General features: G+C 43.0%; 1 protein-coding gene across 1 annotated transcript; it reads right to left on the bottom strand.

The window, feature by feature from the left end:
• Positions 1-2,927: 2,927 nt before the first annotated feature.
• Positions 2,928-12,852, bottom strand: LOC134056406 (3 beta-hydroxysteroid dehydrogenase/Delta 5-->4-isomerase-like). Its single transcript, XM_062513191.1, has 3 exons — positions 12,684-12,852; positions 7,741-7,905; positions 2,928-3,742 (listed from the first exon to the last, which is right to left on the bottom strand). Exons 1-3 carry the CDS (start codon positions 12,835-12,837, stop codon positions 2,928-2,930), a joined length of 1,134 nt encoding a protein of 377 aa, XP_062369175.1. The 5' UTR covers positions 12,838-12,852.
• Positions 12,853-13,627: the final 775 nt, after the last annotated feature.

The following is a 13,627-nucleotide window of genomic DNA, read 5'->3' as shown; positions in this document are numbered from 1 at the left end:
AGGAGGGAGAGGAGTATTACATGGGACTACAGGGGTCATGACAAGGAGTGGTGAAATTGTTCTTTTGGTATGTACCTGTCTGTACTCCCACTTCCCAAATTAGCTTTACAGCCACTATAATCTATTATATCTACATGTATAAGTGACAGATTTTTCAGGTCATGAAACAATTGTTACTATTAGTTTCCTATGTAACAGGGGCTGTACATAACTTTTCACATGGTTATTCTTTCCAAAGCCTATGAATTGAGCTAAAGCTTTAAAATACTAGAGCTTTAAAGATGGTAATTGAGAAAGTTAACATTAATTTTGTGATTTTATCATTTAGTCTGTATTAATTCATTAACTTTATAATGTAAAAATATTTTCTTGTTATTTAAAGTCTGCAATGCACTCAGAATATCAGTGTCATGTTTGTCTCATAAAAAGTATTTTTCACAAAAACATGCTCATTGGCATTAACTATCCACCTGTCCTCCACTGATTGTATCCTATATTAATGATACCAATTCCAGGCATGGATTTCTGGTATTGACATGATAGCCACTTTGGCTTCTGTTCCTCTGGAGCTTCTTTATTCCTAAATGTATTCAAAATGTGCATTATTATAGTTCCTGGTCCCTTTTAGCATGCGAAACTCTGCTCCTCTCCAGTGACAAAATATTTAACAGCAAATGGTGGTCTTTATAAACATAGGTTTCGTACCTGCTGGAACCAGAAGTCATTAATTTGCCTGTAACATGTAAGTATCACTGATATATATTTGCTATTTCTTCCTTTTCTGCATGTCTGAAGGGTAAATAAACACTTTTCCAGAAAAGCAGCCTTAATGTTTTGGGCTTTTTTCTTTTCCATTGTTTATACAGAAGTAAAGTTCTTCTTACTGGCTGTGTCCTGTTGACAGCAGAACTTCATTGATAACCAATAGTTTGCTTTACTGATTGCCAGACAAACTAATTAAATCAGAAGAATGGTCCCGGTCAGCTGATGTAAAAACAATAAGGCTCGTCCTGATCAAGTACATTTTGTGGCCATTTTGCTAAACTGCCAAGAGTACAGAAACAAGCTACTGCAAAGTAGACCGGAGTGCAAACTTGCAGCAAACCAACCCTCTGCAGTAAGTCTGCCCCTTCTCCCTCTTGGTGTCCTTGGAATATCCTTATTGGCTTGTGTTTGTTACTGGGTAACAGCACACAACACCTCCAGTGCCTCTGAGCGCCAGGATAAATGTTTCAGGTAGCCACTCCCTTGGGCTTCCAGGATGTTTTATTGCAGGCACTCCACTATTTTGGACAGCCACCTGAAGCAAAAGACATCACAGATGCCAACCCAAGGGTGCTCAGGGAGGGACAGAAGTGGCAAATAAGCTTCCTGCAAGCGGGAATGGCTTGTCATGGGGATTGAAGGAAGGTATGTGGTAGCAAGACACAGGGAGAAATTTCAACAAAGGAGGAGTTTGGCACTGGGAAATCTGACTGTTGGGAGCAAGGCTCTTGGAGAAATGAAAAGATTCCACTGTCTTCCTGTGAAAACAAAAATGGCAAAGAAAGCTCTGACAATGGGAGCTTGCACTTGGGAATCAAGTCACTGAACTGTGGAAGAAAAATTGTCCTTTTTTCTCTCTGGCAGCATCTGTGGATATTTTAGGACCTCTGTTAAACCTGTGGAAGATGTCCCAGTTTTCTGGTATATTTAATACCTCAGCCCTTTGATGTGTGAGGTGTGTCCCCTCCCCCCCCCCCTCCCCCCCGTTAAATAGCGTCTTTGCTGCTGTTGTTCTCCCTCTTCCTTTCCTGCTCTTGTTTCCCTGTGCCTGGATTGCCCTTCCTACTCCTACTTCAGTCACAGAGCAGCTGTGGCTGCACTCATTGCTTGGCACTCACTGAGCATTAGGATGAAATATCATTAGCCTGGAAAAACTATGGGTGTTACTGTGTTAAACATATTTTTTTCTTTTCTAAGGGTGTGCAGAGAGTGGAATAAATAAAATAAGAGTGTGCATGCAGGGGAGGGAAGAGTGTCCATGGAAGGGGATGGAGAAGAAGGAAGCTGTCTAATGTCTAGGGCACTGAATAATTAAACTCAGCACAGACTTCAAGCTGTCAGCATCCCTGAAAATGTGATTCGCTTACATTAGTACTGTGTCAGGTAAAATGTTTCTGTTCACACCATCCATAGCAGAACAGAGTAATTCACATCTTTTAGAGTTGTTTTCAGCATGTGAGATGTATGTTTAAGAAACAAACACTGGATCACATCTGTTTGTTCAGACAAGATCTGTATTTTTGCCCACAAGTCCAGTTACACATTCTGCAGAAACTCACGTGGCCGTCAGAGAAGCACAGGGGAAGCACATGTGTACCTGTATACTTTTGATTTCACAATGCTTACAGTGCTCAAAGTTTTACTGTCAGGTGAACATGAAATGCACAACACCCTTGAAAATGTGAACAAGATTTGTTACAGCTTTTGCCATCAGGTGGCTTCTGCCTGCTGCCAGTTTGGTGAGGTTGGCAAACACTGAGTGAATAGGGTATAGCTGAGTGGTGCACATTTGTAAAGTGCAATCATATTTCTAGGGCAAGTTGTGTTTTACAAAAGCCTTGGAGGTGGCGTGGAGTGAAAGAAGGGCTGAAGTGTTCACAGCATGGTTGTGTGGAGTCTTACTAAAATAATTCTTTATGTTGCAGAGATGTAGGTGTGGGTGTGAACTATGCAGAACAGTTACCTTCATCAGCCCATACTCAACAAACAAATGAACATTTCACTTTTATTTATTCTGAGCTTGGGGGTGAGGGGTTTGAGTGGGCTCTTACACGAAGAATTCATTTAAATGCTTTGTCATTTGCTGCTGCTGCTGCTGCTCACCCAGCTCTCTTCTGGCTCAAGGGCCTTTTTTCTTAGCTGGGTTTCAGCTCCTCTCAGGCTTAGGCAGTGCTGCTTTGCAAGTACAACCTTCTCTGGGGGATCACAGAGGCAATCCACTCACCAGTGCCCTGCTTGGCCTCTTCCCAAGAGTAGCGAGGCACGTAGCCAAAATCCTGCTGTGCTTTTCTATAAGAAAAGGTGAAGGGGGTGTTCAGCAGCGTGACCAGGTGCCGGTTGGTGGAGGGGATGTATCTGACAAAGGGCCGCAGCAAGAAGCTCACTATCTCCAGCAGCAGCGAGAAGTAATAGAGCACTGTCAGGGGCATGGGGAGCTGGGGCTCAATTCCAAACCCCAGGTCCTTGGTCAGCTCGTAATTCAGATCAGCATAGCTCATGTGAGGAGTGTCATCCGAGATGTAGTAGAACTTGCCCCTGATGTGCTGGGCTTTCTGCGGGGCTCGGAGGGCTTTGGCTGCCTGCACGTGTGCCCAGGCGATGTTCCCCACGTACACAGGGTTCACCAGAGCCTCCTTCCTGGAGAAGCGCAGGTAGACGTTCTTGTTCAACAGGCACTTATCCAGATGGCCTTGGAGAAACGGGCAGCCTTCCCCAAAAATGTACATGGACCTCAGGGCACAGGTCATCAGTGTGCCACCATCCTTCAGCACTTGGCCGTCTGCTTTCAGCACAGAATCCTCTGCCTGTCTCTTGCTTTGGGCATAAGGAAATTTGGATGTGCTCTCATAAGCAGTATCTTCATCACCATTGAAAATGGGGTCACCCTTACAGTTTGGGCCTGTCACTTCTATGGTACTGGTGTATATGAAGTGCTGGACGTTACAGCGGACACACGCATCCAGCAGCAACTGAGTACCTTCAGAAAAAAAAGAAAAAAAAACCATGAAAGGCAGTCTAGGGCCTCCTTACCAGGAAAAAGTGGGGGTTTCAGATCAGAAACAGCATCTCTGGCCCAAGCTTAGCCAGATCTCCCTTCCTGCAGCTGGAAGAATCCTGTCCTGAACAGGGAAGTGTATTCAGTGATGATGAGCCTGCTCTGAATCTGTATTTAAGTTGTATCAGTGCGCCTTCCAGAGTTAAACAAGGGTGAATATTTGGTCCTAACTGTATATTGTGGGATGTTTTTTATGCCAAGAATCAAATTTTTGCCTTCCTTAACTTAGCATGGGTCCGAATGAATCTGACCACAGATTCAGGGACTTTTGCCTCTTGGTTGGATTGAGTTGGCTTTAGGCAGAGAACCTTTCAGAAGCTGCCCCTCTCCTTAGGTATCATCCATGCTCTATGGTGAAGCCCATGTTTTTCAGGCTTGAGGATGGTCTTGGGTGATTGATAAGAATTGACAGAATTATTATGGGACCTGAAGGTTTGCTCCAAAATCAGGGCACTCACACCCAGTGCAAATCTGTCCAGCATTCGATTGACTAAAGAGAAGGGCTTGAAGAGAAACATGGTGAAGCAAGGCCTGATTACACATACTCAAAGATCATAAAGTGCAATGAGAAAAAAGAGGCTTGCATATGTATGCATCCTTTTCTGGCATATTCCGGCTGTTCCTTGCAGTAGTACAGGAGTACAGGATTTCTTACATTTAATATCCTTTAATGCTTTCATCAGGGGCAGCAGAGGTCAGCTGTTCAAAGTCTTTTAAATAGCCAAGAAAGTTTAACGAGGAAAGCACAATGAAGGGGGAAATAAATACTTTTATAAGTTGTGCTGTTATGGTTGCAATTAGAATCTTCTTTTTCTCCCCAGCTTTGAGGCAGAAATGACCTTATTTGTTGTGCATAGTATAATGAGAGAAATTGAGTGTAAAAAGGCCAGTGACTTCAGAAGAGGAGACACAGCTCAATGACATTTGGAAACATCTCTGGCAAAGGAGCATTAAATTAAAATGTCTGATATGATATCAGAAGAGTGTAGCCTAAAATCCAGGGGATAAAAATCAAACACCAGCAGTGAGACACATTAAAGATCTTCCAAGTCTGCTCAGTCTATTACAGCAACAACTAAAGGCAGCACAATGCAGACCAGACTAGTGTGACTGAAACTAATATAATGAATTAAAGAGGTTCAGAAGAGCCAGGAATATTGGCAGCAAAATATGGACTCATTGAGTGAAAATTAGGAAGAATTATTGAGCTGAATATTGTTAGGGCATCAACATTCCTCTTTTCAAGCTTGAACAAGAAAAAGAAATAAATTGAAACAAATGGAAAGCATATCTGGATGAAGCTTTCAGAAATATGAAGGAAGTGCACTGAAAAAAGTTATGCAGGCAGAAATAAATTAATGGGAAAAATGGTTTCATACAAGTCATCCTCTTTAGATGACATACAAGTCTGGGTCATCTGGAAAATAATTCATTTATTATATTAGTTTTAAAATTAAAGCTTAATTTCTTCTGTCTATACTGTTTAGAAAATAAGGGAGAGTAATCAAAAGCAGAAGGTCTTGATGAAATCAAATGAGATAGCAAGCTTTAGAAAAAAGCAAACAAAATTATCTTGAGAGTTGGTATCTGTTCAAGATGAATTTCACCCAAATAAAATGTGGTTTATTTACAAAACAGAATTGTATGCAAAAGTTTAAAGAGTCCTCCAGTAATGGGAATCTGAGTCTCTTTCATACAGCATGTAATAAAATAAACTATTACCATATTACATGCTTTATTCAATGAGTGGGCCCCCACGATTTGCATTCCCTTCTGGCTGAAGACCTGGTTCACAGAAGGTATTTTGTTTAGATTATAATTAATTATTTTCTCAAATCACATCCTTTCAAAAATTTGCTTCCCTTCCTTCCTAAAAAGATATTTTTTCTCTGAGATCTTGTGTGGCAATGGAGGAAAGCCCTTCATCATGGCAAGTTTAACTTGTTCGCTTCTGTCCTGGTTCGTGAACATCCAGATCTCATTCTTAAAACATTTATATTACACAAGCTCTGATTTCTAGGAGAAAAAAAACTTTCACCCTGCAAGCCAAAGAATTACATAGCAGTGCCCTGACTGGTCAGAAAAGCAGAAGAGCATCAGAATGGAAATGGAAGGAAACAGGGAAGAGAGGGTAGCAGTATTCACTGACTGACCTTATGACCAGTTGGCTCTGGGGGCAGGAGAGAAGGACTGAGGATGTTATTTCATTCTAGCAAATGTTATCAGCTAATCCTCACCACCCAGTGGGCTTTTTTAGGCAGACACTGCTGGCAGGGGAGTGAGTACTGGGGAGTCAGAGCTAAAGAGCTTTCTGGGTTTGGGACATTTTAATTTTTTTTTTAATTTATTTTTTTTTGTTGTTGTTGTTGCTTATTCTTGGTTTGGTGGGGTTTTTTGTTTGGTTGGTTTTTTTTGTTGTTGTTTTGGTTTGGGGTTTTTTTGTTTGTTTTTGTTTTGTTTTGTGGGCTTTTTGTTTGGTTCTGATATTATTATTTTTTTATTTTGCCCATGGAAAAATGTGTTTAAGCAGCACATTCTGCTGCAGATCGCAGTGGGAGTACAGTCATGGAGACAGAGCTTTACAAATCCTCTTTCTGAACTACCAACCATGTATGTTTTCATATTACCCAATTCACAGGTTTCCAGGAACTTGCCTTTCCACTCTTCCCTCTTGACAGGGGCCTAAGAGGCTGCTCACTGGGGGTCATGTTTTGATCACTGACAATTTGTGGCTTTGATTGAGCAGAAATGAAAGGGTCTGGAAGCTAATGTACAGGCCATGAGCCATGCTAAAACAACTATAAACAACATGCTAAAATGCCATCCCACTGTTTTTAAGGTACATGTAAGAAACAACTCGGCTGCAAAGAATTCTTTCTTCCTCTGAACACTGGTGAGCTGCCAATATTTGTGAAAGTGATGCCTGTACAGGTATGTTCCTTATTTTTTCTGTGAAGAAACCCTGTGTCTGTGGCAGAGAGGAACAAAGAACTGGGAAAACTGTTTGTGTAAATAAGAACATCTTCCCCAAATCTTCCCCCAAGCTGTTGAAGCAACACAGCCAGGGAGGCCAGTGTGCATGCAGGTTAGGCAGTACCAGTTCTCTGAATGGCACTGAGGGTTTTGGCATCACAGACAGGGGGTGAAATTATTCTTTTAGGAAATACATTTAAACTTCCTGGTAGGTCATGCTACATAGGCCATTCCTGAGTCTAAACCTTCTCCCTTCATCTGATCTTTCATGAAGAATGGGGGTTCCTTAGTGGACAGGGAAATCCCATCACTGAGTCAATGAAACCTCTCCCTCCCATAGCTCTGAATTTGCTGGGGAATTTTAAATTATAAGCTCAAGGTGGGAGAGCACTTGTTCCTCTCAATTGCTTTCCTGCACATGCAGACTTAATGGCAAAGGAAGGAAAAGGAGAAGAAGAAGAAAAAGAATAGCAAGGAGAGAGCCACAGGCTCTGGGATGTTATCAATGCAACATTTCTGTAACTGCAGCCAAAGTCTGCATTATTTGTAAAATTTGAAAAATGTACATGGCAGGGATGCCATGTGGGGTGGGAGATTAAGAACCAATTTCTGACGTGAGCATTGGGATTTCAGAGAGGAGCATAGGTTTATGACTATCATCACTGAAGGCAGAAGTCTGTGCAGATCTCAGCGTGAGCATACATAAGTGTTGACAAGAATGAGTGATCCTGCACTGCCCTGAGGTGGAAGACTGGGTGTGGACAGGCCCAGAGCTTCTTGGAGCTGCACAGACACGGGGTTTGCACCCCTAGGTATGTCTGTGCAAGATGCAGAACAACCCAGTTAACCTGGCTCAAAACAAACACAGGTCAGGTGCTCCCTTTCCTGAGCAGACAGTGACCAGGACAGAGATCAGGGTTTGAGAGAGATGTGCTACACCTGCTCACCTGTTACATTGACTTCCCAGAGCAGCTTCTTCTCGATGAGGCCCAGGGTGTCAATGAGGGAAGCCGTGTGGATGACGAGGGACACCCCCTGGCAGGCACGGTGCAGGAATGTCACATCTCGGATGTCCCCTTCCAGGATTTTCACTGCAGTCTTACCCTTGAACTCTGTAGGAGAAGCAGAAAGCAGAGCACAAGACCTTACAGGCAGCCTAAGAAGAGCACTGGAAGGTGTGGTGAAGGGCTGACCCTGCCTGGCAGGTGCTGACTGTCCAGGAACAGCAGGGATATTTTAAAGCTGTGAAACAGAAGGCATTTCTCCAGGACTCTATTGTCAAATGCTAACTATAGTGCTGTAGAGGTTTATTTTGCCTTACTTACCATAGACCTGGAGCCAATATTCGACAGGTTTATTTCTATTTATTTTTTAAAGAGAAATCTTTTCCACGGTGAGTGAGCTTCCTTGAGTTGTGACTGTGTTCAAAGTTCACAGAGGAGTAGCTTTAGCAGAGCATGTTCTGGTGCCTGGCTGGCTATAGATGTGTTAACCCAAGCGTACTGAACAGGCACTGCATGTTCCTGACTCCAAGCTGATGAATGATCTCTCTCTACCCAGTGCATGTGAGCACAGGGATATGTTCATACCTACTTTCTGCTCCTTTACCTTGCCTCTATTTCATCTCTTCTAATAAATTACATACAGTTCTGACATCTTTTTCTTGTACCTTGGCCAGGACTTACAGTACCTTTTCCAACTCCTGCTCTGGCCCCGTATCAGTGTCTGTGCTGTGGGATAATTTTTAGCCTGCACCTCTTTCTGGTTTTTATCTGAACTCTCAAGACTGTTCTCCTGAGCTACCTCAGCTCAGCTTGATTAAATCCTGCTTTTTAAGCCCTCTCCCTCCACAGTAGCTGCAGTGTGTGACCCCAGAGGAGCTCTAGGTCTCAGAGCCATCCTTCCCTAAGCTGTACTGGGCAGAAGGATTCTTTCTGCCACCCAGAGTTACACAAACATGAGCCAGCACCAGATGATCGCTCAGAAAAATGTGCAGTCCATGGCAATGATGCTCTCCAGGGAAATCAGCTGGCCTGGCTGCAGCCATGCCACGGGAGAGGAGGGGGCTTTCTCAGCATGACCCACAACTTGTAAGGAGTTGGTGGCATTGCACCAAGTCCTCCGGGAGCCTCTGCTGTGGCTGCACTAGATGGCTCCCCAGGCACAGCTACTGGGCAGGGACTCTGCAGCACAGGCAGAGCCTCTGTCTTCTTCCAGCATAATCAAATGTGCCTTTTAGATAAGAGAAGAACCTAATTAATTTGTACAGCTTTTATCTTCAGCCATGATTGAAATCTTGTGTATCCTAGTGCTTTGTCACCAGCTCCAAAGCATGCAGTATTTCATCCCATGACTTTAATATGAAACACTGAGAGCTGTTGGATCTGGAACTGAGTGCGGATATATTTTAAAATTGTTTTATCTCATTTTCTCTATAGCATGCTAAGAATGTAACCTTGTATCAGTTTAACAATTATTTTGATGCAACAGCCTTAAGGAGCTTTTTTATTTCCACCACAGACAGTTGGTTTGAGATTTAAGATTTGTGAAACATTTGCAAAACTGTTACTAAATCTAGAGTTGCTGCCCTCCCAGCACAGTCATTGTTCTCTTCTGCTCCTTTATTTTACAGACTTCATTAATTTCCTCGGATTCCATCTCCAGAAGCTTCATGCTGAGCTCCACTTGCATGGTTGCAACAGTGTCAGACTGGGGCTGGGCTTTTTTGTCAGGCACCTGGTAGTTAGATTTGCTCTAATAAATATTAGTTTTTGTACTGCCCTTAGGTTGATGTTCTCCATGAATAAGGCTTTGTGGGATTGTAATAATCCCAAGAACAGACAGAAATAGAATTCACAACATAAATTCTGACATGTGACCCCTTCAAAGTTATCACAGTGCCTGGGAAAGGGTTAGGAAAATGGAAGTTTTACACATGCAAATCAAAATTTTGGGAAAAGTACAAAAGAAACCTGTCCCTTTTAAAGCTGATCACAAGAAATCTGCTGTCTAGGTGCTTTGTGCCTTGTTTGGGCTTGCAGTTGGTGTGTGTATGATATGAATCAGGAAGTCTGCTCCTCTATCCCATTTTGTCTGGCAGAAGTTGCCATGGTAAGTACAATATGGGCCTTGCTCACTTTAACAGCATCAGCTGCGTGTTGGGAATCAGCAGATTTATCTTGTTTTGCTCTGGGTGAAGAGAAAAACTACAGATGAGCTTGGAAAAAAAGAGGAAAGAAATGACTGACAAGGAGTGGTTTCAGTATGAGATGGCCAGCAGAGAGAAACTTGATTTCCATCTACATAAACCATTGCCCAAGCATCAAAAGAACACTTGTGGGTTGGTCAGAGATAGAGGAACAGAATAAATTCAACTCAGCTCTTCATTTTTGCATAAAGGGATTATGACAAAGTACCTACTCACTTCGAAAACTTGTTCTTCTTCACCAGTGGTTTCTGTGTCCTCTGAGTTGTAAGTAAATTCCCTGCTTACTATGGGGTATTTTTTGCTTGAAAATGCAATGATTTCTCAATAAAGTTCAGTGTCCCATTGTGAGCAGTTTTTGACTCAGCAGTACAGTCAGACTATTTGCCCTAAACTTGAGAACAACATATGAGTTTTGATTTCTCCAGAAGTGCCAATGCAATAGTGAATAACAAAAAAAAAAAAAAAAAAAAAAGAATTGTGTAAGTGGAAACACAGGAAAGGCAGAAAGATGAGTTTGACATGGAGATGGGAGGTAAGAAACTCAGGACACCAAAGCACCATGTTCAACATGATGTCCATTCTCAACCACACAATGTAACTGAGTAGACTCCAATTCACAGCACTCGACATTAACTGGATCATCCCTGGGGCTGTGGAAGACCACAAATGACACTGTCCTAAGCAGACTGAATGTGATGGTCAAGCCCTCAGCAGGAAAGTCGCTTGGATGAAAGAGGAGTGCCCCTGAATGCCTTCTGGCACAAAGGCCTGTGACTTGAACACACTTTTCTGTCTTACTACCCACAGCCCTGACTCTGCAAAGATATTGTAAATGCAAGGTGCTTCCTTTGCTAGTGAGTATAAAACTCACTCAGCTCTGCTCCTGACTGTTCCAGAAATCCAGATAACATCTGCTAGCAAGTAAAAATCCCTGTAGCAAAAATAATGTAGGTCAGAAGGCTCCAGCCCCACCCACAGGTTTTGTAGCAGCCCTGCACTTGGAATAGGAGTCACTGTGTTAGAGAAGGGCTGGAAAGAGAACAGCAGGGAAATATTTTGGGTAGTCCTGAGCACAGGGACTGGCAGGACACTAGAAGAGATGTAGACACAAGTCAGAGGAGCTGCAGTCAAAGTTCAGGGGTTCAAATCTGTTTAAATGCATCTGGAATGTCAGCCTATGGTCCCTACTAGCTGTTTATGGGGAAGAAAAGGCTTTGGTATCTGACTTTTCCCTCCCTCCTGTGCTGCTCAGATAGGCAGAAGGAATGTTAAAAGAATAGGAGAGAGAGTTTGTGTGCAGTGGTCTGTGGAAGAAGAAGGGAGGATAAGGAAAGAGGGCATAGAGCTTGCCTATTAACAAAAAATTAAAGCATCAAAACATTTGCTGCAGCTCAGCCAAGACTGTGTCCACACAAACAATTGTTTTCACTCCCTAGGATGCTCCATCATCCCCACAAAGCTCTCCTGGCCCAAAGCAGTGTAGAAGCCTCTGCACTGCTGCAGGAGTGCTAAACCACACACACTCCTGCTGCTCCAGCCTCTACTGTAGTTGCAGGTTTTGGGCTTGTTTCTGTGGAAACTCTCTGGAAACCAGAGCAGGAAGGGCTGCTACAAGGCTCAAGGGCATTTAGAAATCCTCAGTGAGATGCTGAGTCAATTTAATGGAGAAGAAGTTTGAATTGTGTAAAACCACGATAAAGGCTTGTGCAATATATTCCAGGTTTATTGTGAACAGTTGCTATTCATTGATGACACTTTAATGCTCTACAGAGTGATTGAGGCTCTTCAGCAAATCATATGGAGATATTCCTCAAGGGTTCCCACATAGTTTCTGCATAGAGGAAGAGGAGTCTTGCAGTGAAAATGTGATGAGGAAATTATTGTTAAGTAAATATAATGCAAGGACTTAGGAATCTGACTGAATTTAGGAACCCAATGTACCTTTTTATAGATGTGCTCAGTATTTCAATTAATAGGACATTTAAAATAAAGCACTCTGAGCTGCATTCCCTGCCACAGACTGCTTCTGACACTGGGCACATCACTCACTTGCGCTGTCTTCATTCAAGAAGCCAGGGCTCTGCCTTACACTTTGCAAATGGTTCTGTCTTTTCTGTTCAGCATTTGCTTAAACAGGAAACTGCAATAATGTTATTAACAAAAGCAGTTTTAAAAGTACCTCACCACATCTCAGCCAGACAATCACTATTAATCAAATTAATCACAGGCTGAAGAAAACCATTAGAATTTGCACCCACAACTTTGTCACTGCCTTCACTGTCTCGCATACCAGAGCCCAGACCAGTATGCTCTGATATCTCTGCCCTCCCACCCAGTATAGCAATGCTTGAATTTTCCTTTCCCCCAAGAAGTAGTGTGAGATTTTTTGCACTAATTTTGCTCTGTGGGTTTTGTTTGTCTTCAAGCCGGCCTGAAGACAGCCTATTTACTGCATGAACAGTATATAGAAGCCTCAGGGCCTGACAAAAAAACTCTCTTGTTTTCACATTTTACATCTGATTTCTGTGCTGGAGGGAGAGGGAGGGATAAAGCAAGGCTTCCTTGAGATAAAACCTCTGTCTGCAAAGCTGGATGAGATGAGAGGTAAAGGCTTCCAAGCTTCCCATGTGGGACAACAACACCTATAGCTGCAACAGGCAGTGCTCATGAAATGGCACTTACTTTCAAACCTCCTGAGCGCTTCATCACTGAAGGCTTTGTCCAGCAGCCGGATCTCAGCCAGCGCCTCCTCTTCTTCCAGCAGCAAGCACACAATCCTCTGGCCAAGAAATCCTCCTGCTCCGGTCACCAGGCAGCTTACCCCAGCCAGGGACATTGCTCTGGGTTGTTCCTCAGTGGTGAATTCACTGTCTCTTTAGCTTGGTTCTCCTCCTGCCTGAGGGAATGAACATATGACATCAACCTCTGGAGGCTTTACAAATCAAAGGGTGTTACCAAAAGGAGAGACTCCTGGAAAATAAAATTCAATCTCTACATCAAACAAGTTTTTAAGCATGTCTTACTTTTGCTAGCTATTCCTATTCAGAAGTTGTCTACATATTTTTTTCCATGCAAAGAAAACATTCCTACAAATCAATTCAATTAGCAAATCTGAAAATGCTCAAAATCAACTTCAATGCCAAACAAACCCTGCAAAAGTCTGCCTTGAGTCTCGGTTCCACCCCTCTAGCACTCAGACGACTGTGGGGGAGCTTTGCCTGTATTTATATCCTGCAGGGTACCACCTCGGTCATTTTGCTCCCCTCCCTCTTGAGTGCCTCCTTTTCTGTAAAAGAATGTGATGCTTCCACACCACTCCCACCAAAGAGGAAGGCTCTGGATGCAGTGAGGTCTGAGCCTAGATGTCGTCCTGCATCCCTAAAGCCCCAGAGAATAAACCCTCACGTTCATTATTCTGTCTAGATGCACTTGCTTGTGTAACACAGTGCCAATATTCTGCCAGTATTGAAGGTAAGGAGCATTTAAATGAAATGTAAGTAGCAGGACAGGCTCTTTAGAGTGGTTTGAGGACTGGACTCCACTGCTGTATATTTTCTGGATACTGGGCTCCCCCATTATAACGTGCCTTTCTCACTCTGTGCAAGATCAGAAACTAATCCCAGGGA

Source organism: Cinclus cinclus, chromosome 2 (assembly GCF_963662255.1).
Source record: "Cinclus cinclus chromosome 2, bCinCin1.1, whole genome shotgun sequence".
Classification (NCBI taxonomy): Eukaryota; Metazoa; Chordata; class Aves; order Passeriformes; family Cinclidae; genus Cinclus; species Cinclus cinclus.
This window is presented reverse-complemented; position numbering and strand designations above follow the sequence as displayed.